Source organism: Anomaloglossus baeobatrachus, chromosome 8 (assembly GCF_048569485.1).
Source record: "Anomaloglossus baeobatrachus isolate aAnoBae1 chromosome 8, aAnoBae1.hap1, whole genome shotgun sequence".
NCBI classification, from domain to species: Eukaryota; Metazoa; Chordata; class Amphibia; order Anura; family Aromobatidae; genus Anomaloglossus; species Anomaloglossus baeobatrachus.
In genome coordinates, this window is record NC_134360.1 from 202,880,830 (window position 1) to 202,907,093 (window position 26,264).

The window sequence follows — 26,264 nt, forward strand, 5'->3', positions numbered from 1 at the left end:
GCGGTTGTCAGAGAACAGGCGCAAACGCCGGGCTTGTATGGAGGAGTCTAGGACCCTTACAGCGTCTAAGCTGTCGGAAGAATACAGGCTGCTAGTAAAGCCTAGTTCACATATTGTTGTAAGTGAACGATCCGGTTGGACAGACGATTTAGTTTATGGTTCTCTTCACTTGCTCAAGTTTGGTCTGATTTGCAGACTATGAAATGGTGCATGTGTGTAACACACAAATTCCATCCATGTGAATAAGGCCTAACAAGAACATCTAATCTGTTCACAGCTCCTGTGAGATCATTTTAGGGATTCACATACTTACAACATATGAAGCAAACTAAAGAGGAAAAGAAATTCAGCTCACCCAATCTGATGGAGACTTAAATAGAGGACAGGTGCAGGGAAGGTAAGCCGGCCGGGCTGAAGATTCCAAACAGAGAAAGGAGATTCCAGCATCCATGTCCAAATAATGTAAAAGATATTCTTTATTATATATGCTTTAAAAGGTGATGATAAAATCACATCCTGGACATAAAAATCCCCATGGAGATGAGGGGTATGGTAGATGGTACGCGTTTCGAGCATTCACCGCTCTTAGTCCCAATTGGTAGTAAGAGCGGTGAACGCTCGAAACGCGTACCATCTACCATATCCCTCATCTCCATTGGGATTTTTATGTCCAGGATGTGATTTTTCCATCACCTTTAATGCATATATAATAAAGAATATCTTTTACATTATTTGGACGTGTATGCTGGAATCTCCTTTCTCTGTTTACAATATATGAAGGTATAACCAAAGCTATCATTTCTATAATGCAGAGGGGAGATTAAAAAAATAAAATACTTTGTGTATGCAGACGTTATATAAAACCTTCTAGAAAAGAATAAATGTGCTGTCGCCAAACATTGAATTATATGTATGTGCTTTCTGCAAACATTGAATTGTATGTATGTGCTGTCGCCAAACATTGAATTATATGTATGTGCTTTCTGCAAACATTGAATTGTATGTATGTGCTTTCTGCAAACATTGAATTGTATGTATGTGCTTTCTGCAAACATTGCATTATATGAAGGTGCTGTACTCTGGGAGCTCCGAAATTCTGGACGCCATTCTCCAGTCTCCAGTTTGTTCTACAGGAGCGCAGGAAAGTAAAGCACATTAAAACGTTGTGGTTTGCCGTCATGGTGTTCAAAACAAATCCATCACTACCTTGAACCAGTAACTTCTGGCTCTGAGCCTTTCAGACATGCCCTTTGCTCTTGGACAAGCGTCGTTGGATAATCTAGGAGAGGGCATGTTTAGTCTGCTCTCGCGATTGGACGCAGTTCTGTACCGTCCTCCCCATTCTGCACTGGTCTGTTTTTTAACATCTCAGGGTCACAGTTGCTTTGGTGAATTAATGTCTGTAAGATAAAAACACATGACATTACTGTATACTGCATACTGCATAGACAAATGTAGAAAAAAAAAAAATATTACAAATAAAATAATTAAAAAAGGGTCATTCCTATTTTACACTTCTGGTGGATGACTGATAGATGGGGTTGTTCCTCTAGGTTAGCATATGTTAACATGAGGCAGATTTGCTATAGATCTTTTTGGGGACAGTCCTATATGTATCTGAATGAGGCTTATAGAAATCCATGTGCTTGCTGTAGAAGATGTAGAGAACGGATTGTCAGTTGCAGGCTGTAAAAGGGATCCACGCGCCATCAGGAGTTTATTCCGAAACTTCTGGACTGTGGGACCCCAGTGTGCATCGTGGCCTCCCACAACCCCCCATGGCAGATTTCAGTAAATACAAAAGGTCATGTCTTTACTAAAAGAGCGATGAGTGCCTCCTTTAAAATAGCAGTTTTATGTATGTTACGAATATTATTTCAGGCTTCATATAAACGTGTTTCCAGTGTTTTTCACCTCTTTTCCCTTCTTTAGGGTCTCGCTTTCATTTTTAGTTGTCTCTGAGCTAGAGGGTGGGGACTGGCTGCTATGCTGTTTCCCATACATCGTGCACACAGAGAAACAAGAGATTCCTGCTATTTCTATCTACAGCTCTGGCAAAAATTAAGAGACCACTGCAGAATTTTGTAAAAATCAGCTTCTCTACATGTCTGACAATCATTCCATTCCAGTGTCAGTTGAATTCCAACCAGAGTACAGACTGGCAGAGGGTGAAAGCGACTCTCCACTGACCGAGATGACCATCATATTCGAATGTCACTCAGCAACCGCAAGATGACATCAAATGACCTACAAAAGGAATGGAAAATGGCAGCTGGGGTGATGTGCACGGCAAGAACAGTTTGCAACAGGCTCCTAGAGGCAGGGCTCAAGTCATGTAAAGCTAGAAAAAATTCTTTCATCAATGAGAAGCAAGGGAGAGCCATGCTGAAGTTTATCAAAGACCATAAGGATTGGACCATAGAGGACTGGAGTAAGGTAATCTTCTCTGAGGAGTCCAATTTTCAGCTTTGCCCAACACCTAGTTGTCTAATGGTTAGATGGAGACCTGGAGAGGCGTACAAGCCACAGTGTCTTGCATCAACTGTGAAATTTGGTGGAGGATCGGCGATGATCTAGAGATGCTTCAGTAAGGCTGGAATTGGGCAGATTAAACTTTGCAAAGGATGTATGAATCAAATCACATCCAAGGTTATCCTGGAAAACCAGTTGCTTCCTTCTGCTCAGGCAATGTTCCCGAACTCTTAGGACTGTTTTTTTCCAGCAGGACAATGCGTCATGCCACACAGCTAGGTCAATCAATGTGTGGATATAGGACCGCTACATTAAAACCCTGTCATGGCCAGCCCAATCTCTAGACCTGAACCCCATTGAAAACCTCTGGAATGTAAACACGAGGAAAATGGATAGTCATAAGTCATCGAACAAAGCAGAACTGCTTACATTTTTGCACCAGGAGTTGCATAAGGTCACCCAAAAGCAGTGTGACAGACTGGTGGAAAGCATGCCAAGACACATAAAAGCTGTGATTAAAAATCATGGTTATTCCACAAAATATTGATTTCTGAACTCTTCCCGAGTTAAAATATTGTTATTATTGTTGTTTCTAAATGATTACGAACTTGTTTTCTTTGCATTATTTGAGGTGTGAAAGCCATGCATTGTTTTGTTATTTTGATCATTTCTCATTTTCAGAAAATAAATACAAAAGGTATTGCTTAGAAATTCAGAGACGTTGTCAGTAGTTTATGGAATAAAAGAACAATTTACATTTTTACTCAAAAATATAAAGAAAAAAATCAGAAAAAAAAAAAAAAAAAAGACAATTTTGAAGTGGTCTCTTAATTTCTGCCAGAGCTGTATATGTTCACAAGCAGCAGTCGCAGCATGGAAGATATTTTGCAGCAGTACCGAGCAGTGTAGCTGGGAATCCAGCACTGGGGTTAGATGCACTCATAAGATGGCAACAGCACAGCGTGAGTACTTCTGCCTTTTCTCTTTCCAAGACAGATTTTTACAATATTCCCCTAGAGTTAATGCTAAGTTAAGGAGGCAAAGTTAAGAATAAGACGTATCAACTAAGTGGGGAATGAATGCTTTATTAGAATATTTGCCTACACTATTGAGATGTGCAACATTTTTTGAAATGAGTTTGAATATTTAGATAAATCCGTGTAAACTGGAGAGTGAGTATAACAGGATATAATAGAGGCACTATGCACAAAGTCAGCTTTAGCACAGATGTCACAGACCGTGCACGGAGAAGTACCGCCGCCATGAATATAATGCTCCTTGGCATCTTCTAATAACTATTAATTAGCCCGATGCTGTGGTTTGGCATCGACCATTCCATGATTTATCCAAACACCGAGGTGTATCCATTTCAGCTTCTGTGTTGCACTGGGAATGGGCGAGCAGCAGGAATTCATCCCTAAATGTCTTTCTAAAATATGTTTGCTCCATACATAAACATGAAATGAATAATGGCTGCCTTCACCTGAACAAATAGACAATTACGGTACCTAAAATCTCTTCTATGCGAGATTCTCACGACATCTTGTTGTGGCTTCAGGGAGGTTGTGGAACAAAGCCACCATCAATATCAATGTTTAGGTGCTACCTGGACAGACCAACGCCTGTTAAAGGTGTTCAAGCACATTAATATACCGTATTTTTAGGACTATAAGACACACTTTTTTCCACAAATATTTTGGGAGAAAGTGGGGGGGTGTCTTATAGTCCGATGGCTGCGGGGAAAGTGGGTGCGGTGGTGGTGGAGCGGGTTATCAGAGGCATGCGCAGGCTGCAGCAGCACCTACCATGATCACATGGTCCCGCTCATTAGCCTCATTTCATATGCACTGCATCCCGATGCCCATCATCTCTCAGCCCTGAAGCCGGCGCTAAGAGGTGGGTGGGATGATGGGTGGGGGGTGCGTACATACTAAAAAGCCGGCCCGCGTGATCATCCCTAGCTCTTACAGCCTCGAGTGAATATGTGTGGCTAAATTCACGGGCCCCCACGTATCATCATCAGCGGGGGAGGGGGGCAGTGAATAAGTATACTCACCGGTCACCATTCCCTGCAGCATCCCAATGACCTCCTGACTTCTTGCCAGCTGTGTGTGGAGAGCGGTGCGCACAGCGATGACGTCATCGCTGTGGGCATGGCTCCACACAGGTCAGCGTCGCTGCTGCTGGCACAGACAGGAAGACGAGCGATGCTGCATGGAGTGAGGAAAGGCGAGTATAAAGGTTTATGTTTTTATGTGTGCCACAGGATTGGGCCATATACCAGGATGGGGGTATTTACCAGGATGGGGGATATATATAGAAGGATGGGGATAATACACAAGGCAGTAGGATCATTACCAGGATGAGGTACCTTAGTAGAGAATTTGGGGACATTACCCCCATAACAGTATCAGCAGCAGATCCTCGCACTAAAACAGTGTGTCATGACCACATTTTTTGCTTAAAGGGAACCAAACATCAGGATTTTCGTGTATAAGCTGAAGCCAGTGCAGTACTGGCACTATCATACACGTTGTGTACATACCATCAGGGTGCAGCTCGGGTGTTTAGGCAGCGAAATCCAACTTTATAAAGTTTGAAAATTCGTGCACTTTTTGATTGACGTGTGCACCTCTGCTGCTAATGTCCGGGCGTGTTATGCACGTGTTCCCCGCCCCCCCACCAGCCTGTTCCTCCCTCTATCCTGATGTCCGGGCGTATTATGCACTTGTATCCCCGCCCCCCGCTGCCTGTTCCTCCCTCTCTCTGGCTGTATTTAAATTTCCCTCTTCAGTGACATGACGTCGGAGTTGGCGCCTGCGCATAGCGCTTACCTCCGGCGCCATGTTACTGAAGCCCGCTGTACCGTGCAGCCAGGTGCACGAGAGGGCGGCGCATGCGCCCTCGCTTCTTCAGATCCCGTTGTGACCGCGGGAGCGCGCGCGGTTACAACAGGACTGGAGATCAGCTGACAGGAGGACGCGATTGCTACGCTACCAGCACAGCAGCCACCTAGGACACCGGGGCTCAGGTGAGGTGAGTTCACAATGCTGTGTGTGCGCCCCTGCGTTGACCTGAGCTCACCTTCTGAATGCCAGGCCACCGCAGGAAAGCACTCACAGCTGTGTGTCTGTGCTATGTGTGTGCAGTGTGTGTGTCTGTGCTATGTGTGTGATTCTGTGCAGTGTGTGTGCGCAGTGTGTGTGCAGTGTGGTGTGTGTGTGTGCGCGCTGTGTGGTGTGAGTGCGCGCCCTGTGTGTGGTGTGTGCGCGCGCTGTGTGTGGTGTGAGTGCGCGCGCTGTGTGTGGTGTGTGTGCGCACGATGTGTGGTGTGTGTACGATGTGTGGTGTGTGTGTGCGCACGCTGTGTGTGGTGTGTGTGCACGCTGTGTGTGGTGTGTGTGTGTGTGCACGCTGTGTGTGGTGTGTGTGTGCACGCTGTGTGTGGTGTGTGTGTGTGCACGCTGTGTGTGTGGTGTGTGTGTGTGCACGCTGTGTGTGGTGTGTGTGTGTGCGCACGCTGTGTGTGGTGTGTGTATGTGTGCACGCTGTGTGTGGTGTGTGTGTATGTGTGTGTGTGCGCGCACGCTGTGTGTGGTGTGTGTGTGTGTGTGCGCACGCTGTGTGTGGGGTGTGTGCGCACGCTGTGTGTGGTGTGTGTGCGCACGCTGTGTGTGGTGTGTGTGCGGTGTGTGTGCGCGCGCACGCTGTGTGTGTGCGCGCATGCTGTGTGTGGTGTGTGTGTGTGTGCGCACGCTGTGTGTGGTGTGTGTGTGTGCGCACGCTGTGTGTGGTGTGTGTGTGTGCGCACGCTGTGTGTGGTGTGTGTGTGTGCGCACGCTGTGTGTGGGCGCACGCTGTGTGTGGTGTGTGTGCGCACGCTGTGTGTGGTGCGTGTGCGCACGCTGTGTGTGGTGTGTGTGTGTGCGCGCACGCTGTGTGTGGTGTGCACGCACGCTGTGTGTGGTGTGTGTGTGTGCGCGCACGCTGTGTGTGGTGTGCACGCACACTGTGTGTGGTGTGTGCGCGCACGCTGTGTGTGGTGTGTGTGTGTGTGTGTGTGTGTGTGTCCTGAATCCAGGCCTGGCATTACTGGAGTTTCCTCCGGTAGCCAGTCTGACGCTGCACTGAAGTGTGTAGGTTTTTTTTTTTCTTCTTCAGATGATATTTGATCCGGATTGGACGGCGCGGGACCCTTGACCCAGGATTACTGCGGAGGGGGGTTCTTTATTTCAATAAAGATGGAGTCACTAATTGTGTTGTGTTTTATTTCTAATAAAAATATTTTTCTGTGTATTGTGTTTTTTTTTTATGTTTACTAGAAATTCATGGTGGCCATGTCTAATATTGGCGTGACACCATGAATTTCGGGCTTAGGGCCAGTTGATAATACACACCTAGCCCTAACCCCATTATTACCCAGTGAGCCACCCGGCATCAGGGCAGCTGGAAGAGTTGGATACAGTGTCAGAAGATGGCGCTTCTATGAAAGCGCCATTTTCTGGGGTGGCTGCGGACTGCAATTCGCATCTGGGGTGCCCAGAAAGCTTGGGCACTCTGCATTGCGGATTCCAATCCCCAGCTGCCTAGTTGTACCTGGCTGGACTCAAAAATTGGGCGAAGCCCATGTCATTTTTTTTTTTTTAATTATTTCATGAAATAAAAAAAAAAGGCTTCCCTATATTTTTTAGTTCCCAGCTGGGTACAAATAGGCAGCTGGGGGTTGGGGGCAGCCGTTCCTGCCTGCTGTACCTGACTAGCATACAAAAATATGGTGAAGCCCACGTCATTTTTTTTTTTTTTTGGAAAAGGGGGGGGGCGTGGGAGGGGTGCAAAAAATCCTGCATACAGTCTTAGATGGAGGATGCTGAGCCTTGTAGTTTGGCAGCTGCTGTCTGCTCCCCTGCATCCACTAGTGGATGGAGTATGCTGAGCCTTGTAGTTCTGCTCCCCCTGCCTCTCCCTCCAGCATACAGTCCTCCATATAGTAATGTGCCCCATATAGTGGTCCATATAATCTAATGCACCTCATAGTCCTACATATATTTTAAAGCGCACCATAATACTGTAATAATGTAATAAGTGTCGGAAAACTACTACATGGGGGCAACAGAACCTATTCCCAAAAAACAAAACTATTAATTATTTTAAAATGTTTTTTTTTAATTTAAACAAAGGTATTGAAATATTGAGAAAATATACAAGAACTTGAGCAGCTTTGCAGACCAATAGCTCAATGGCTATGACAGCACGCTGCATCTTTTTTACTTGTGGTCACAGAAACACAGCTTCTGACCAAAAGAAATATGAAAGATCAAGATTTTGGCCGCGTTTTTGTTAATGCATTTATCAACTCCTTAACAAACCCGTTTAAATATTTTCTGTCCCTGCACTCATTTTGGTAATCCACACTGGCAGACGCAGATAGCCAGCAGCGATCAGCGCAAATGTCAGCTGATTTGTGCAGCTGACGTGTGCCTTGCAGGCGCGAGTGGATTCGCTATCCACCTGTACCTGTCAACCCCTTAAATAGCACTGTAAAAATCTCACAGCGCCATTTTAATGGCGATCGCTTTATTCGCATAATCACCAGCCTCCACAGGAAGTCACGTGATGGGATCACGTGGATCCGATGGTTGTCGTGTTAGCACTGGGTCTTGTGATTACTCCTGTAGCTCACGTGACGCAGGTCCTATAACCAGCAGCCGAGTACTGCAGGTTACAGGAGATGAGCATTTCTCCTGATCTGACCGGTGCTGCTCTGATAGGGAGAAAAGAATGAGTGAGCAGACAAAAACGCACCAGCGGGAAAAAACGCGGCAAAAAAGCATGCATTTTTACCGCATTTTGGCGCTTTTTTGCTCACTGCGTTTTTATGCGTTTTTTAACAGTGAACAATTCCATTAAAGATTGTTAAAAAAAAAAAAAAAAAAAAAAAGAAAAAAGGTCTGATGTAATTTCCTTCAATATGTTCTTCATATTCGTAATGTCCTTCATTCTCCACTAGTCTATGCAGGAGAGCAGATAGCTGCAGAACTATAAGGCTCAGCATGCTCCATCCAGGACTGTATGCAGGAGGGAGAGGCAGGGGGAACAGAACTACAAGGCTCAGCATACTTCATCCAATAGTGTATGCAGGAGAGCAGACAGCAGCTGCCAAACTACAAGGCTCAGCATCCTTCATCTAGGACTGTATGCAGGATTTTTTGCCCCGCCCCAAAAAAAAAAAAAAAAAAAAGACGTGGGCTTCACCATCTTTTTCTATGCTAGCCAGGTACAGCAGGCAGCTACGGGCTTGCCCCCAACCCCCAGCTGCATATTTGTACCCGGCTGGGAACAAAAAATATAGAGAAGCCCTTTTTTTTTTTTAATTTCATGAATTTCATGAAATTATAAAAAAAAAAAAAAATGACATGGGCTTCGCCCAATTTTTGAGTCCAGCCAGGTACAACTAGGCAGCTGGGGATTGGAATCCGCAGTGCAGGGTGCCCATGCTTTCAGGGCACCCCCACTGCGAATTGCAGTCTGCAGCCACCCCAGAAAATGGCGCTTTCATAGAAGCGCCATCTTCTGGCGCTGTATCCAACTCTTCCAGCTGCCCTGATGCTGGGTGGCTCACTGGGTAATAATGGGGTTAGGGCTAGGTGTGTATTATCAGCTAGCCCTAAGCCCAAAATTCATGGTGTCACGCCAATATTAGACATGGCCACCATGAATTTCTAGTAAAGATAAAAAAAAAAAAAAACACAACACAGAAAAATATTTTATTAGAAATAAAACACAACACAATTAGTGACTCCATCTTTATTGAAATAAAGAACCCCTCTCCGCAGTAATCCTGGGTCAAGGGTCCCGCGCCGTCCAATCCGGATCCAATATCTGAAGAAAAAAAACAACACACTTCAGTGCAGCATCTGACTGGCTACCGGAGGAAACTCCAGTAATGCCAGGCCTGGATTCAAGACCCACACACACACACACACACACACACACACCACACACACACCACACATTGTACATACACCACACATCGTGCGCACACCACACACAGCGTACGCACACACAGCGCGCGCGCACACACAGCGCGCGCGCACACACCACACACAGCGCGCGCACACACACAACACACTGCACACACACTGCGCACACACACTGCACAGAATCACACACATAGCACAGACACACCCACTGCACACACATAGCACAGACACACAGCTGTGAGTGCTTTCCTGCGGTGACCTGGCATTCAGAAGGTGAGCTCAGGTCAACGCAGGGGCGCACACACAGCATTGTGAACTCACCTCACCTGAGCCCCGGTGTCCTAGGCGGCTGCTGTGCTGGTAGCGTAGCAATCGCGTCCTCCTGTCAGCTGATCTCCAGTCCTGTTGTAACTGCGCGCACTCCCGCGGTCACAACGGTATCTGAAGAAGCGAGGGCGCATGCGCCGCCCTCTCGTGCACCCGGCTGCACGGTACAGCGGGCTTCAGTAACATGGCGCCGGAGGTAAGCGCTATGCGCAGGCGCCAACGCAGACGTCATGTCACTGAAGAGGGAAATTTAAATACAGCCAGAGAGAGGGAGGAACAGGCAGCGGGGGGCGGGGATACAAGTGCATAACACGCCCGGACATCAGGAGAGAGGGAGGAACAGGCTGGTGGGGGGGGGGCGGGGAACACGTGCATAACACGCCCGGACATTAGCAGCAGAGGTGCACACGTAAATCAAAAAGTTCACGAATTTTCAAACTTTATAAAGTTGGATTTCGCTGCCTAAACACCCGAGCTGCACCCTGATGGTATGTACACAACGTGTATTATAGTGCCAGTACTGCACTGGCTGCAGCTTATATACGAAAATCCTGATGTTTGGTTCCCTTTAAAATTTTATTTTCCTCCTCTAAAACCACGGTGCGTTTTATGGTCTGGTGCGTCTTAAGTCCAAAAAATGCGGTAGATGGCGATTTGGAGCCACACATGTACTCTGTTAGAAGGATAGCCAAGGAATGGGCAGAAATGGCTGTCATCATGAGAGCCAAGAAATGGAGACATTACTGCATCACAAAACTATAATATCCATTCTCAGCTTAGAACTATACAGTTCAATAATACTGTACAAAAAAAAGATGCCTGCATGGTCAAGGAACTTCTCAAAGCTAATACTAGTTTGGCACCCATGGCTCTCCTACACCCATCATAACTCGACATCACTCTTGATGACCCATCCGTAAGGCGTCCATACACATTAGACAAACGTCAGCTGAAATCAGTGGGCTTGACCGACTGTGTATGGGGGGGGGGGTCTCCCGACTCTCTCCCTGAAAGAGGATGTTGGGGAAAATAAAGGATGTAATATGTTCAATTTTGGACTGCTGATCCTATTGTTCTTAAGCCACAGCTACAAGGAATCTGGAAGCAGCTCTCTCCGAGATAACTGGGGCGCTCAGCAGAGCATCAACCTGTGTATACAAGAGTCGGGAGAGATGTCGTCAACCTTCATTCGGCTGACAGCCATCTATTGTTTATTGTTGGAGGGATTTTAGGATAAGTCATCAATATTGGATTAGTAGGTGTTCAATATCTGAAACCCCTACAGACCAGCTTGTAACAGCTCTCGCTGGATGTAAACAGCATACAAATAAGAACACACCTCCATCACATTTTTTAATGGCTACCCGAGTTTTACACCGCTTTACACACTTTTGGCATTTTCTCAAGCATCTTCATCAGGTAAGTCACCTGTAATAGATTTCCAACAGTCTTACAAGGAGTTACCTGAGGTGATGAACACTTGAGGACAAAGTAGCCAACATTCTGGTGTCCAAATCATCCCAAACCATCTCAATTGGGTTTAAGTCGAGTAATTGCAGAAGTCATGTCATCTTATGCAGTACTCAATCCGTCTTTTTTTTTGGTCACTTTGACCCAACACTCAATTCCACGCTATGTAAGAGCTTTGTCTTGATGCAACTCAAATGATGAAAAATATCAGATGGGATAGCATGTTGTTCCGAAAAGCTGTGCTGACTGTGCAAGTGTGGCTTCCATAAGGAATAAATCACCAAAGAGTCACCAGCACAAGTAAAAGCACCATCACACCTCCCCATATTTGATGGTCGGCCCTACACAAGTAGAAACCATCCACTCACTAGAGTTGAGAGAGTACCTAACTATTCGTACTCTCTATACTCATAACGAATACTGTCTAATACTTGCATATTCATTGCAAATAGCATGTGCAATGCAAGTCAATGGGGAAACTCACAATGTAACGAGTAACCCGAATGCCGTATTATTCGCTACTCGCATGAATAGTGCGGAATTTGGGTTACTCGTTACATTGCAAGTTTTTCCCCATTGACTTGCATTACACACACTATTCGGAATTAATACACAAGTAGTAGACAGTACTCATTATGAGTATAGCAAGTACAAATAGTTAGGTACTCGCTCAACTCCATCGCTCACCTTTTTTGGCTCTCAAACTCATAGCGCTAGGTACTTAAAATCTTGACTCAGACCCCAGTAGAGATCTTCACTGATCTAATGTTTAGTCCTTGTATTGCTTGGACCAAACAAGTCTCTTTTTCTTGCTACAATTCAGCCATAAAGGCCTACTTCTCAAAATCTCTGGAAAGGGAATGTGTCTGCTACTTAAAAACGATGCACAGATACCATGTGAGGGGCTGTAAAGTCAGATTGCAGTTTCTAAGGTTGATGAACTTATCCTCTGCAGCATAGGTAATTCTTAGTCTTCCTTTCCTGGGGCAGTCCTTACGAAAGCCAATAACATCAGAGATTGATGGTTTTACATAACTGTACTTTAGAATTCTTTAAATATTCTAGGAATTTGCCTGATTACTTTCAGGCATGAAGATAAGTCAGTGACTGAATAGGGTTCAGTACTTTATGGAGTTATGTACCAACACTGCCTCTACAAAATACACTTCATGGTGGAATAACTTTTTTGAAAGCTGGAGATTCCAAAAATCGACTCTTGAAGCATACCTGTTCATTGGAAGCATTTCAAGGTGACTGCCTGATGAACCTGCTTAAAAGAATGCCAAAGGATGTGTAAAGGTATAACCACAATAAAGGGTTATGTGGACATAGAAAATATATTTTTATACCAGGTTTGCCAGTAGATAGAATATAAAATTGGCAGTACTCAATGGTTGATACCTTTTAATGGCTAACTGAAAAGATGGTAATAAAGAGAGCGCTCGAGACTACTCGGGTCTCTTCATCAGGCATGGTATAACACAAAATCTGAAGAGTCACATGTTTAGTACACTATTCTATATCCTTGTGAGGTAAATCCGGAGATATGACGATAAATCATGACATTCAAGTCATGTCAGGAAGCCCTCTCCTGGTGTCACCCCCCCCCCCTTCCCTTCACACAACTGGTTTAGCAACAAATCCATGGCCATGTCCTGTGATATGGAAATTAGGTGGCTTGAGGACAATGGACACAGGATGACTCCCTGCCGTGACTCTGTAGTGGGGGCTGCTAGCTAGTTAGCAAGGCTATGGAAATAGCCAGACAGAACGACTCCAGTAAAAAATGGTTCATATCTCGCAAGCCATATTTCCGATAAATATGGCAACCATAAAAATGGTGTCTCCGCATGTGGACGATGCCGGCACCCCCTTTTTATGGGAGCAGGACATTGGGAAATGCCCCAGGCGTGATATCAGCCAATGGGGAACTGGCAGACAGGTCATGAGTCCCCTCGTTCTGTAGCTAAATTCATAACTGCCACAATGAGAGCATTGGCGTCCGCCTACGACGCTCCCAGGCCAAGTTATGGCCATATTCCATGTTGTGGATTTTGTCCATAACTCCAGCCAGGGGTGGAGCAGTGCTTCCCTGTGAGGTCACTAAGGTAGGAGGGGACCTGGATTGCCCAGGTTGATAACCCTACTTCGGCCATTTTCCAGTGTTCTTCTGCTCGGGGGCCTGGTTGGGAAAGACCTGTGAGAGAGTTCCTAGAAACCTGGTCTACAGCGCCCCCCTGTGGCCAGACGCACAAGGTAACTGATTGAATTCCATACCTGTTTGTAAACCATGCTTTATCTGTAACTGTACTCTGACATAACTGTATATTCTGTAGAGTCCCTATTGTATATATTGTAGTTTCTAGTGTGCTTTAGGCGATTAAATTATATAATTAATCTTGGGCTGTTCTGTTATCTCGATCTTGAATCCCACGTCTGTGTGTTCGGCTAATAGTTACCGTGAAGCGGTTGGTGGCAGCGAGTTGTGCCAAGGATTATTGTGGGGAGGCCAGTGAGATTCGGGAAGATATTATATATTCCGCCCGCGGAGGTCGGGGGAATATATACCTTACTCTCACCGGGGACCCTTCAATAATCGGCATAAGTAGTATAGCGGCCTCCTTGCTTATTGTCGGGCAATTCCATAATTGGCCTGACTATAAGAGGGGCGCTAGAGAGCGCGTCACGTGCTCTGTCTGTCGGTCGGGAGGTATAAAGTAGGGGTGACCCCCACTTGTTACCCCCCGATTGTGACGTACTGGTAGCCAGCGCGGGGGATTTCTGAGTGACCCCCCCGGTGGTTTGTGACATATTGGTGGCAAGCGGTGGGATCGAGATAATAGTGTGTGTGAGTGTGAGACCCATACTCCCAGACACTAAAGACTGCCTGCAGCAGCTGTGGCTGCTGGGGTCTTCAGACTAGCTCAACACTAGAGTGTCAGAGTGCAGATACTGTAAGGTGTGTGGAGGCATCAGGTGTCAGTTCTGTGTCAGTGACCAAAAGTCTGCAAGAATGGCTGAGAGCACCAGGAGCAAAGCCAAAGGAATGGCCGATGCTCAGGCCAGAGACGATGAGGAGGTTGTCCACGAGTCCTCCAGGAGCTCGACGCCAGAAAACAGCTCTGCAGAGGACATTGCACAACCGGGCACTGCTGGACAAGATGAGGAGCAGCTCGCCCAAGGGTCCTCAACGAGCCAGACGCCAGCCCTCCGCTCTGCAATGGACAGTGAAGCACCAGGCTCCGCAGCGGGCCGCAGATCACCACGTGCCATTCCACCGAGCCTGGGAGGCTCGGATAGCCTTCTTCAAATGGCTATGGCCCTACGCCAGGCTGGAGACCGGGAGGGCTACAAGGAACTCATGGCCGAGCGTGAGCGGCAAGCAGCGCGTGAAGAGCGCCAGGCAGAGCGTAACTACCAGCTGCAGCTAGCTCAGCTCCGGCCCTCATCAGCCACCCGTGACCTTCCAGACACCAAACTTCCAAAGGTCCGTGTTGAGGACTTCCCAGTGCTGGAGAAGGATGGAGACTTGGACTCTTTCCTGACTGCTTTTGAACGGACTTGCTTGCAGCACCATCTGAACAAGGACCAGTGGGCCAAATACCTGACCCCCCGTTTAAGGGGTAAGGCCCTGGATGTCCTTGGGGACTTGCCTGCTGAGGCAGATCAGGGCTACGACACCATCAAGCGGGCCCTGATCCAACAGTACAACCTCACTCCAGAGTACTACCGCAAGAAGTTCCGGAGCCTACAGAAGGGACCAAAGGACTCCTGGGCTGACCACCGGCGGGCACTTGCCCGAGCTGCCGACCACTGGACCCAAGGCCTGCAGCTTTCCACCGGACCGGAGATCCTGGACTTGTTCATCACGGAGCAACTCTTGTGGAACTGCCCTGAGGATCTCCGCCAGTTCATCCGAGACCAGAAGCCAAAGGGATCCACGGCTACAGCTGCCCTGGCAGATGACTACACCAACAATCGGGCTCCTGAAGCCAGGAGAGCAGCCACCAGCAGCACCTGGAGAGGGGGTAAGATGAATTCTGCGACTGCCCCACCTGCCCCTAGACTGCAGGGGGTGTCCCCCTCAACTCCCCTCTCCAGGCCCGTGGCGGAACCAAGACGGTGCCACCAGTGCAACCTACCTGGACACTTCAAGGCCATGTGCCCTCAGCGTCCCAAGGCCCCGGCTCCGTCCCCGTCCCAAGGGCCGCCCAAGGTGTATTGTGTGGGTGGGGGTGGTGGTAGGTCCCTGGATAGCTTCCAACCTGTCACCGTCGGCCAGTCTGTGACCATAGGACTGCGAGACAGCGCCTCGGAGGTGACTCTGGTGCGGCCTGAGATGGTGTCCCCCCAAGACTTGATCCCTGGAAAAACCCTCGCTGTCTCCGGGATTGGAGGCATTGACCCGGCGCTGCCTGTTGCTGACATTTATGTGGACTGGGGCGCAGGGCGAGGGGTGAGGGAGGTGGGGGTAACTGATCGGATCCCTGCAAACGTGCTACTTGGGACAGATTTGGGGCAAATAACCTCCCAGTTTGGCCCCGCCCCAAAGGCTGAACCTTCAGCCAGTGCTGACATGACTCCTGACAATGTTAATGTGTTATCTATGAATGATGTAAGGGAGGAGGGAGTGAACTCTGATATTTCGGCTTGCACAGACACCATAGACACACACACAGCTGCAGCTGTGACAGGGGAGGGGGTCAGAGAAAGGTGTGACAATGCCTCTACAAGTAACCAGCCTGTGAGCTGGGATCTGCTGCCCTCTGCAGGGATAAGCAGAGAGCAGGGTGCTGCAGGGGGAGGACCAGTGTGTGGGGTGGGGGCTACCACAGCAAATGTGGGGTCCCCAGAGATTTCACAGCGGGGTTCTGTTGCTGCAGGGGGGGAACAGGCAGGTGAGATTGGGGCCGGTCCAGGAGCGGAAGTGCTCCCAGGTAAGATCTCGGTGCAGGGTTCCCCCACAACCGGGGTGTCAGGAAGCCAGGTAGGTCTGCCTGAACCGGCGACTTGGTCAGGAACGGAGGAGGAGCAGGCACGACCCACGGTCGCAGCGGCTGTGGCCGCTGTCACCCGCAGTGGGAGTGCTGGAAGCCAAGGGGCCTCCCGGAGGTCCGATAGCTCTTCCCCTTCTGACCAAGTGGCAGCCGAGTCAGGTGGAGGCCAGGACACAGGTCCCGGGGTACTGACTGAAGATGTGACAGTCTCGTCGATTCTGGCCACATCTAGTCAGGAGTTTCAGGCAGCGTTAGAAGCTGACGACAGCCTGAAAGCTCTAAAGGAGCAGGCGGCACAGCCTCCCTCGGACTCGGACCCGGAGCGAGTGGTCTGGGACCAAGGACGGCTGTACCGGGCCACGGTCCAGCAGGGTTCACCGGAGGCGTGGCCCAGGGACCGACAGTTGGTGGTACCCTATCCGTTCCGGACGGAGTTGTTGCGGATCGCACATGAGATTCCGATGGCCGGACACCTAGGGATCGCTAAGACCAAGGCCAGGTTAAACCAGCATTTCTACTGGCCAAAAATGGGGGCCGATGTGGCTGCCTACTGCCGTTCGTGTGAAACCTGTCAGAGAGTGGGGAAGGCGGGGCCACACCCCAAAGCCCCACTGGTATCTCTGCCAATCATCGATGAGCCTTTCAGGAGGGTGGCTGTGGATCTGGTCGGCCCGCTGGCCATCCCCAGCAGCTCCGGGAAACGCTTCATACTGACGGTAGTGGACTATACCACCCGGTACCCAGAAGCAGTGGCCTTGTCGTCCATTCGGGCTGACAAGGTGGCCACCGCATTGCTGGAGATTTTCTCCCGAGTGGGTTTTCCCCAGGAAATGCTCACCGACCGGGGGACCCAATTCATGTCCCAGCTGATGGAGACCCTCTGTAAGCAAGTCCAGGTGCGACATCTGGTGGCCAGCCCGTACCATCCACAGACTAATGGCCTGTGCGAGCGGTTCAATGGCACCTTAAAGCAGATGCTTAAGATGTTGGTCGACTCCCATGGGCGTGACTGGGAGCGGTATCTCCCACACCTGTTATTTGCTTACCGGGAGGTTCCACAGGCCTCAACAGGATTCTCACCGTTTGAGCTCCTGTACGGGCGACGTGTGCGGGGCCCCCTGGCTCTGGTGAAAGAGGCTTGGGAAGGGGATTTGGCCACCCCTGGAGTGTCGGTTATCGAGTATGTCATGCGCTTCCGGGACAAAATGCAGGCCTTGACGCAACTGGTACACGACAATATGGCTCAAGCCCAGGCTGATCAGAAGCGTTGGTACGACCAGAACGCTTGTGAGAGGACCTACCAAGTGGGTCAAGAGGTGTGGGTACTGGTCCCCGTACCACAGGACAAGCTTCAGGCAGCCTGGGAAGGCCCATACCTCGTGTACCAGCAGCTCAACCCTGTAACGTACCTGGTCACCCTGGACCCTGCCCGTGGAAGGCGGAAGCCCTTCCATGTGAACATGATGAAGGCACATCATGAGCGGGAGGCATGTGCGCTCCCCGTGTGCAACCTGCCCGAGGAGGGAGAAGCGGAAACCCTCTTGGATATGCTAGCCCAGGTTAGGGCAGGCGGATCCATTGAGGATGTGGAGGTTGGCCACCAGCTCTTGGAGGACCAACGGTCCCAGCTGTGGGCCACCCTACACCCCTTCCGGGGGTTGTTTACCAACCAGCCCGGAAGGACTGACTTGGCTGTCCATCACGTGGACACTGGGGATCATCCCCCGATCCGGCGTTCAGCATATCGGGTCTCCCTGGAGGTGCAGCAACACATGCGCCAGGAGATTGACGAGATGCTGAAGCTGGGGGTGATCCAGGCATCCAACAGCGCTTGGGCCTCGCCTGTAGTCCTCGTCCCTAAGAAGGACCGAACCACTCGGTTCTGCGTGGACTACAGGGGGCTCAATGCGGTCACGGTCGCCGATGCGTACCCAATGCCACGCATCGATGACCTGCTCGATCAGTTGGCCGGGGCTCAGTACCTGACCATCATGGATCTGAGCCGGGGATATTGGCAGATCCCCCTGACTCGCAAGGCCAGGGAACGCTCTGCCTTTATTACCCCATTTGGACTGTACGAGTCCACGGTGATGCCATTCGGGATGAGGAATGCCCCTGCCACTTTCCAGCGGATGGTCAACACCCTGCTCAAGGGACTTGAAGGGTACGCGGCCGCGTACCTGGATGACATTGCCGTCTTCAGTCCCACCTGGGAGGACCACCTAGAGCATCTAGCACAGGTGCTCAGGCGGATCCACCGGGCAGGTTTGACCATCAAGCCGGGAAAGTGTCAGCTGGCCATGAGCGAGGTCCAGTACCTCGGTCACCGGGTAGGTGGGAGAACACTGAAGCCCGAGCCTGAGAAAGTGGAGGCCATCGCATCCTGGCCCACCCCCAGGACCAAGAAGCAGGTGATGTCCTTCTTGGGGACCGCTGGGTACTATAGGAGGTTTGTTCCATGCTATAGTAGCCTGGCAAAGCCCTTGACGGACCTCACCAAGAAGAAGCTGCCCTCTGCAGTCGATTGGACAATGGACTGCGAGACAGCCTTCCGGGCCCTAAAGGACGCCCTGTCCAGCCCGCCCGTGCTACAGGCAGCCGACTTCACGCGGCCGTTTGTAGTACAGACCGACGCCAGTGACTTCGGCCTCGGTGCGGTGCTCAGCCAGGTGGACTCTGCGAGCCAAGAGCACCCAGTCTTGTACCTGAGCAGGAAGCTGTTACCAAGGGAAGTTGCCTATTCCACGATGGAGAAGGAGTGCCTGGCCATAGTGTGGGCCCTGCAGCATCTGCAACCCTATCTATACGGGCGCCACTTCATCGTGGAGACGGACCACAATCCCCTCAGCTGGTTGCACACCGTCTCTGGGACGAATGGGCGATTGTTGCGATGGAGCCTTGCGCTCCAGCAATACAACTTCACCATTCGCCACAAAAGGGGCCGTGACCACGGTAACGCAGACGGGCTGTCCCGACAAGGAGAGGTCGCGGACGGGCGCACGGGGGAACACCGGAGTGTGCTGCCCCCTAGCGCCCTCAAAAGGGGGGAGGTGTGAGGTAAATCCGGAGATATGACGATAAATCATGACATTCAAGTCATGTCAGGAAGCCCTCTCCTGGTGTCACCCCCCCCCCTTCCCTTCACACAACTGGTTTAGCAACAAATCCATGGCCATGTCCTGTGATATGGAAATTAGGTGGCTTGAGGACAATGGACACAGGATGACTCCCTGCCGTGACTCTGTAGTGGGGGCTGCTAGCTAGTTAGCAAGGCTATGGAAATAGCCAGACAGAACGACTCCAGTAAAAAATGGTTCATATCTCGCAAGCCATATTTCCGATAAATATGGCAACCATAAAAATGGTGTCTCCGCATGTGGACGATGCCGGCACCCCCTTTTTATGGGAGCAGGACATTGGGAAATGCCCCAGGCGTGATATCAGCCAATGGGGAACTGGCAGACAGGTCATGAGTCCCCTCGTTCTGTAGCTAAATTCATAACTGCCACAATGAGAGCATTGGCGTCCGCCTACGACGCTCCCAGGCCAAGTTATGGCCATATTCCATGTTGTGGATTTTGTCCATAACTCCAGCCAGGGGTGGAGCAGTGCTTCCCTGTGAGGTCACTAAGGTAGGAGGGGACCTGGATTGCCCAGGTTGATAACCCTACTTCGGCCATTTTCCAGTGTTCTTCTGCTCGGGGGCCTGGTTGGGAAAGACCTGTGAGAGAGTTCCTAGAAACCTGGTCTACAGCGCCCCCCTGTGGCCAGACGCACAAGGTAACTGATTGAATTCCATACCTGTTTGTAAACCATGCTTTATCTGTAACTGTACTCTGACATAACTGTATATTCTGTAGATTCCCTATTGTATATATTGTAGTTTCTAGTGTGCTTTAGGCGATTAAATTATATAATTAATCTTGGGCTGTTCTGTTATCTCGATCTTGAATCCCACGTCTGTGTGTTCGGCTAATAGTTACCGTGAAGCGGTTGGTGGCAGCGAGTTGTGCCAAGGATTATTGTGGGGAGGCCAGTGAGATTCGGGAAGATATTATATATTCCGCCCGCGGAGGTCGGGGGAATATATACCTTACTCTCACCGGGGACCCTTCAATAATCGGCATAAGTAGTATAGCGGCCTCCTTGCTTATTGTCGGGCAATTCCATAATTGGCCTGACTATAAGAGGGGCGCTAGAGAGCGCGTCACGTGCTCTGTCTGTCGGTCGGGAGGTATAAAGTAGGGGTGACCCCCACTTGTTACCCCCCGATTGTGACGTACTGGTAGCCAGCGCGGGGGATTTCTGAGTGACCCCCCCGGTGGTTTGTGACAATCCTGTTGTGTATAAATATGTGACTTCAGATTTTGTGTTATACCATGCCTGATGAAGAGACCTTAGTAGTCTTGAAAGCTTGCTATTACCATCTTATCAGTTAGCCATTAAAAAAAACTTATCAGTGAGGACGGTCCAATTTAATATTGAGTTATTCGGTGTAATCTAAGGTTTAACACATTCTGATTCATTTCTCAAGGGTTTTACTCCCTGTTTTCAAGTGTGTTCCATCATGTTTTGCTGCCGTTAGTCTGAATCTAAAATGTGCACATTCTAATAAGAATGAAAAAAATAATTACGTGAACAGATGTCAAACTCTTGACTGGTACATAATATATATATATATATATATACATATATATATATATATATACACACACACACGCACACACACACACACACACACACACACACATATATATATACACATATACATACACACACATACATATACATACACACACATACCTATACACACACATACATATACACACACATACATATACATACACACACATATACCTACACACACATACATACACATTATATATATATATATATATATATATATATCTATCACACACACACACACGCATACACACACACACTTTTCTAACTACTTACCATGAGATCTTGATCCATAAAATATGGTTTCTCAGACGAGCCATCGTTGGTCTCCATGTCTATTGCATAGCAAAGGAGCAGACTATGTACAACTGTCTCAAACAAAGACAAGAAGCTGTGGGCAACCAAATAGGCAAAGAAGGCAACCAGGAGCAATGGTATGACCCAAACATGTAATTCACGATGATAGTTGAAAGCCATTAGTCCTCCGAACACAGTGAAACACACCACAAAAACCTAAAAGGAAAAGTAACACATTGGGTGAGGCACAGCACGACCAAGGAAATAGATGTCTATGTATATACATGATGAGAACAGGCACTGTATTAGGCAAATTCATTATGTTGATTAACCACTTGATGCCATAAACATCATGGAAAGTGCGATCTAGGCTCTAAATGTTCTATTTGCTGAAAAACGTCATTTTTACCTTCCCTAGAAATATCAGGAACACGCCAGATGACTTCAGTAACGCAACAGAAGGGGGGCACTTCTCCATGAGAGCGAAGGCTTCTCTTGCAGATGTACATAGTGACGTCCCATTAATTATTGTTGCAGTGTAAGCATTCTAGAAGTGGGAGAGATCAAGAGGGATTTGAGGTGAAATATTCTCAAACAGGGAATATAAACACAGCCGATCTGTTTGGGTAACCCCGGCCCGGGTCCTGTGTACGATCGTCAGAAAACATTGGAGGTCCAGTATTATCTCTTCTAACTCTTAAGGAGTCTCAGTTTTACCAATTTAATATCTATTATACTATTTATCAAATCTTCCAAAGTATAACGTATTCCGAGGAAGGGTTGCCACTCGGCCAGAGAAGAGCCAATAGTTTCTCCATATAAAGATCATGCAGATATAATCAAGAATTTCTGGGTAACAGATGGAATATGCAGTAATAATAATCTACGGCCACTCCACAATGACATAAATGTAAAAGGAAAGAAAAGGAGTACTAGATGGCCAACCACATTATCAATAAATATCAGAACCATTGCCTTATGGTATCAAAACCTGAATAAATTTATTGAACATTAAATCAGACAATGGTAAAATCACAATTGTAGAAAAAAGACATAATAAGCAGGAGATCAGTCCCAGATAAACATTCCCAAACAAAGGGACATCAGCCCTATATAGTAATAGTATACACAAAATGGGCAAGCAGCACCCTGAAACTATAGTAGAGGAAAATTCCTCATACTACAAGTACAAAAAATGGAACAGAGCTGCTTACCCATTGAAAAGTGCAAGGTGCTAGGTCAGTGCCAGGGCAAAGGTCCAAATAACAGTGGGAGAAGCCCCAACGCGTTTCGCTGCGTTGCTTCTTCGGGGGGCAATGCATAAATCGTATGTGGCCAAGTACCCCTAAATACCCCTGTATGTTACCGGAGATCGCCGCCACCTGTGCCGCATGTATCGCGTCAGCGTTCCCCGTCCGCCCATCACTTCCGGGTCTCCCCGGCGGAAGTGACGCCACAACAGCGTCACCTCCCACTGTATTAACAGGCGCATAGGGGGACAGGGAAATAGTAGTGATCACTACTATTTCCCTGTCCCCCTATGCGCTTGTTAATACAGTGGTGCCCCTGCTGGTCCTATACATACAGTTTTACATCAGGCGACATCTTATGCCATTACACTGAATTATTCTTATATCGGCATTTTAGCTCCCCTTGTTGATGATTCATTGTGTGGAACGGACCTGCGGTGACACCACATGATGTTATGCTCCGTGTGGTATAGTGAGTCTGGGGACGCCCTTTCTCCTGCCCACACATAAGATGGCCGCGGCGCATGTCTCTTGCCGTTCCCCGCCTCCGCCCACGCTGAGGAGCTCTGATGCGGTGGGAGGTGACGCTGTTGTGGCGTCACTTCCGCCGGGGAGACCCGGAAGTGATGGGCGGACGGGGAACGCTGACACGATACATGCGGCACAGGTGGCGGCGATCTCCGGTAACATACAGGGGTATTTAGGGGTACTTGGCCACATACGATTTATGCATTGCCCCCCGAAGAAGCAACGCAGCGAAACGCGTTGGGGCTTCTCCCACTGTTATTTGGACCTCTGCCCTGGCACTGACCTAGCACCTTGCACTTTTCAATGGGTAAGCAGCTCTGTTCCATTTTTTGTACTTTTAGTATGAGGAATGTTCCTCTACTATAGTTTCAGGGTGCTGCTTGCCCATTTTGTGTATACTATTACTATATAGGGCTGATGTCCCTTTGTTTGGGAATGTTTATCTGGGACTGATCTCCTGCTTATTATGTCTTTTTTCTACAATTGTGATTTTACCATTGTCTGATTTAATGTTCAATAAACTTATTCAGGTTTTGATACCATAAGGCAATGGTTCTGATATTTATTGATAATGTGGTTGGCCATCTAGTACTCCTTTTCTTTCCTTTTACATTTATATCATGCAGACTCCTACTGATTTCAGATGGTAAAATAAATTCTGAAAAAAAAACAACCCACAACACAAAAATTCCTCTTCCTATAAGGCCACACCAAAACCACACTAAGTGCCCTTTCATTCCTGCTCTTAATAGTCTAAGTTGGGCAACTCATCTCAGTGCCATCTAAAAGGACAAAGAATTTGGAAATTACTTGAATTCATGAGCCAAATCCATCTTCACAATAAACAATTGAATATGTTCCCAGATAGCAAAAACACTGCATTTTTTTACTGTATGTTTTACATGGGACATCACGCTAAAATAGCCAACAGTCATTGATAATGCCATTCTTGTTGGAGAGATGCCACCATTCCACACTGAAGACCAGAATGATTTTACATGTGCTTGTAAGGCTCCTTGTAAAAGTCTACAGTGAAAAAAAAAAGCACCAAAAAGTCACAAATTCTGCAGCATCATTAAAAGGAATCTGTCAGCAGGTTTTTGCTACCTTATCTAGAGCAGCATGATGTAGATTAAGAGATTCTGAGTTTAATGGTGTATCACTTAGATTACTGGGTGCAGCCGTTCTGACAGTTAAGATTTAGCATGTAGCTGGGATCTGGGAGCTGCCCTTTGCCCCCACACCAGGTTTTCAGTGCACATTTCCATGGACAGAAGCTGCTAATTACAGAAGGGGGCAGAGATAGACTAGAGCTCACAAGCAGCTGAGAGCCACTAATGATAAAGATAAGAGGCTTATACTAACATTGCAGGTATAGACTGAGATAGGACACGAATGTTCTGTTTTAACTCTTAAGGCCACTTCACACAACGATATCGCTAATGATATCGTTGCTACGTCATAGTTTCTGTGACGAAACAACGACTTCACCAGAGATCTCGTTATGTTTGACACGTACCAACGATCCTCCCCCTGCTGTGAGATCGTTGGTTGCTGCTGAATGTCCTGGGCCATTTTTTGCTCGTTGGAGTCCTGCTGGGCAGGATGGATCTGTATGTTTGACACCTACCAACGATCTCGTTAACGACCTAGATGAGAACTTAAAGTGTGACCCGTAGGCGTGTAGTTGCGTCACTTTTTCCGTGCCCCCTCTGCACCGATTGGTTGGAGCTGAGAACAGTAAGCAAACACTCAGGAACGAAGGAGGGATGAATCCGGGTGCAGATGCAGCTTCGATCCGAAAAGCAAGCAAGCAACCGGGAACAAAGTACGAATTAATCTGGGTGGAGTCGCACGTTCTATCCTCAAAGCAAGGCTCAAAAAGGGACACAGGATGAAGAGATACAAAGTTGCCTTCTAGGCCGGCCACCTATTCAGAACGCAGTATTGGCCACCAATCGGAGCGGAGGAGTGTGGAAAAGGCGATGCATATGCACGCCTACGTGGCTTACAGCGTCAAACATTACGCCCCTATTCGAGGTTGGAATCATTACATAGCTGTTGTGTGACAGGGTCCCAACGACCAACGAGATCGTTATACAGGTCGCTGCATCGTTACTAAAGTCGTTGGGAAAATGACTGTGTGACATCTCACCAACAATTTAACAACGATCCGGAAACTGTGACGTAGTAACGAACTCGTTATGTGTGACTGGACCTTTACAGCATGCAGTCTTCAGATTATATTGAATGAGTCCCTTTAATTAGAGCAGTACGGTATATATATATATATAATAAAAAAAAAATCCACATTAAGATGTAATATGCAGACTTTCCTAACAAAAAAACACCAGTGGTTTTGCTGCATGACTCTAATCATAGCGTTTTAACAGTCGGGGAGATCATGCGGCCTCTTTTTCCGGCAGCACAATCACCTTTCTTGTCCCCTTTAAAGTCTTGCACTGGCGTGTTAAATCTGTTTATTCCAATATAAAATAGAATGGATCCAATATAGGTCAGTGCAGGGACATGGGAAAAATGTGTAATATTAATTCTCAATACCGCATGTGGTTTTGTTTACAGCTAATGAAAAGTTTTAATGGTTATGATGGAAATGTGCTTTTGATGGTCACATAGTTTTTAAAATGTTTGGGAAAAACATTGTAATATCGGGAGGTCAGTCATAATATTTGTGTGGTGGAGCAAACATTTCATTGCGGATACGTGGGTATTTCTCCCAAAAAGAAAAACAAATAAAATGTAAACACGTTATTTTGTTTTAACAAAAGGAAAACTAAATGTAGTAACAAATTACAATACAAAGAGTAGAATAAATTAGCATAGTATAGTAAGGGCAGAATAATAAAAATATAATCTAATAAAAATATAATAAATCATAAAAAAAATATAAAAATTACATTATAAAATATTAAATGATATAATACCATAATATATCTAATTTTATATTATATTTTATTATTTAAGATTTTGTGTTTTCTGTTTTGATTGCAGATGGAACAGTGGGGGGAGGATCCTGCTGCAACTAGTTGTCTTACAGCCAGTTTTAGGTTTGGAGATGATGGAGATGGAGGATGGAGGGATAGTTTATCTGCCAGGACACAGAATTAATTTTGAATTAATAACGCTATATAAGCGAATAATCAATCAATCATAATCATGTTGACCTAACTCCCTTAAGATTTTATCACTGGATACTAATAATATTATTATGAATAAAAAGGGTTTTTTTAATAATTTTG

At 47.6% G+C, this 26,264-nt stretch overlaps 1 protein-coding gene across 1 annotated transcript in view; it reads right to left on the reverse strand.

Moving 5' to 3' along the window:
* Nucleotides 1–725: 725 nt before the first annotated feature.
* SLC44A3 (solute carrier family 44 member 3) overlaps nt 726–26,264 on the reverse strand; it is a 121,354-nt gene continuing 95,815 nt past the window's right edge. Inside the window, exons 14-16 of the mRNA XM_075320080.1 lie at nt 21,636–21,773; nt 21,206–21,442; nt 726–1,400 (exon numbers count right to left, since the gene is read on the reverse strand). Coding sequence (XP_075176195.1) covers nt 1,296–1,400; nt 21,206–21,442; nt 21,636–21,773 — 480 coding nt within the window. The 3' untranslated portion in view covers nt 726–1,295. The remainder of the gene's footprint in view (nt 1,401–21,205; nt 21,443–21,635; nt 21,774–26,264) is intronic.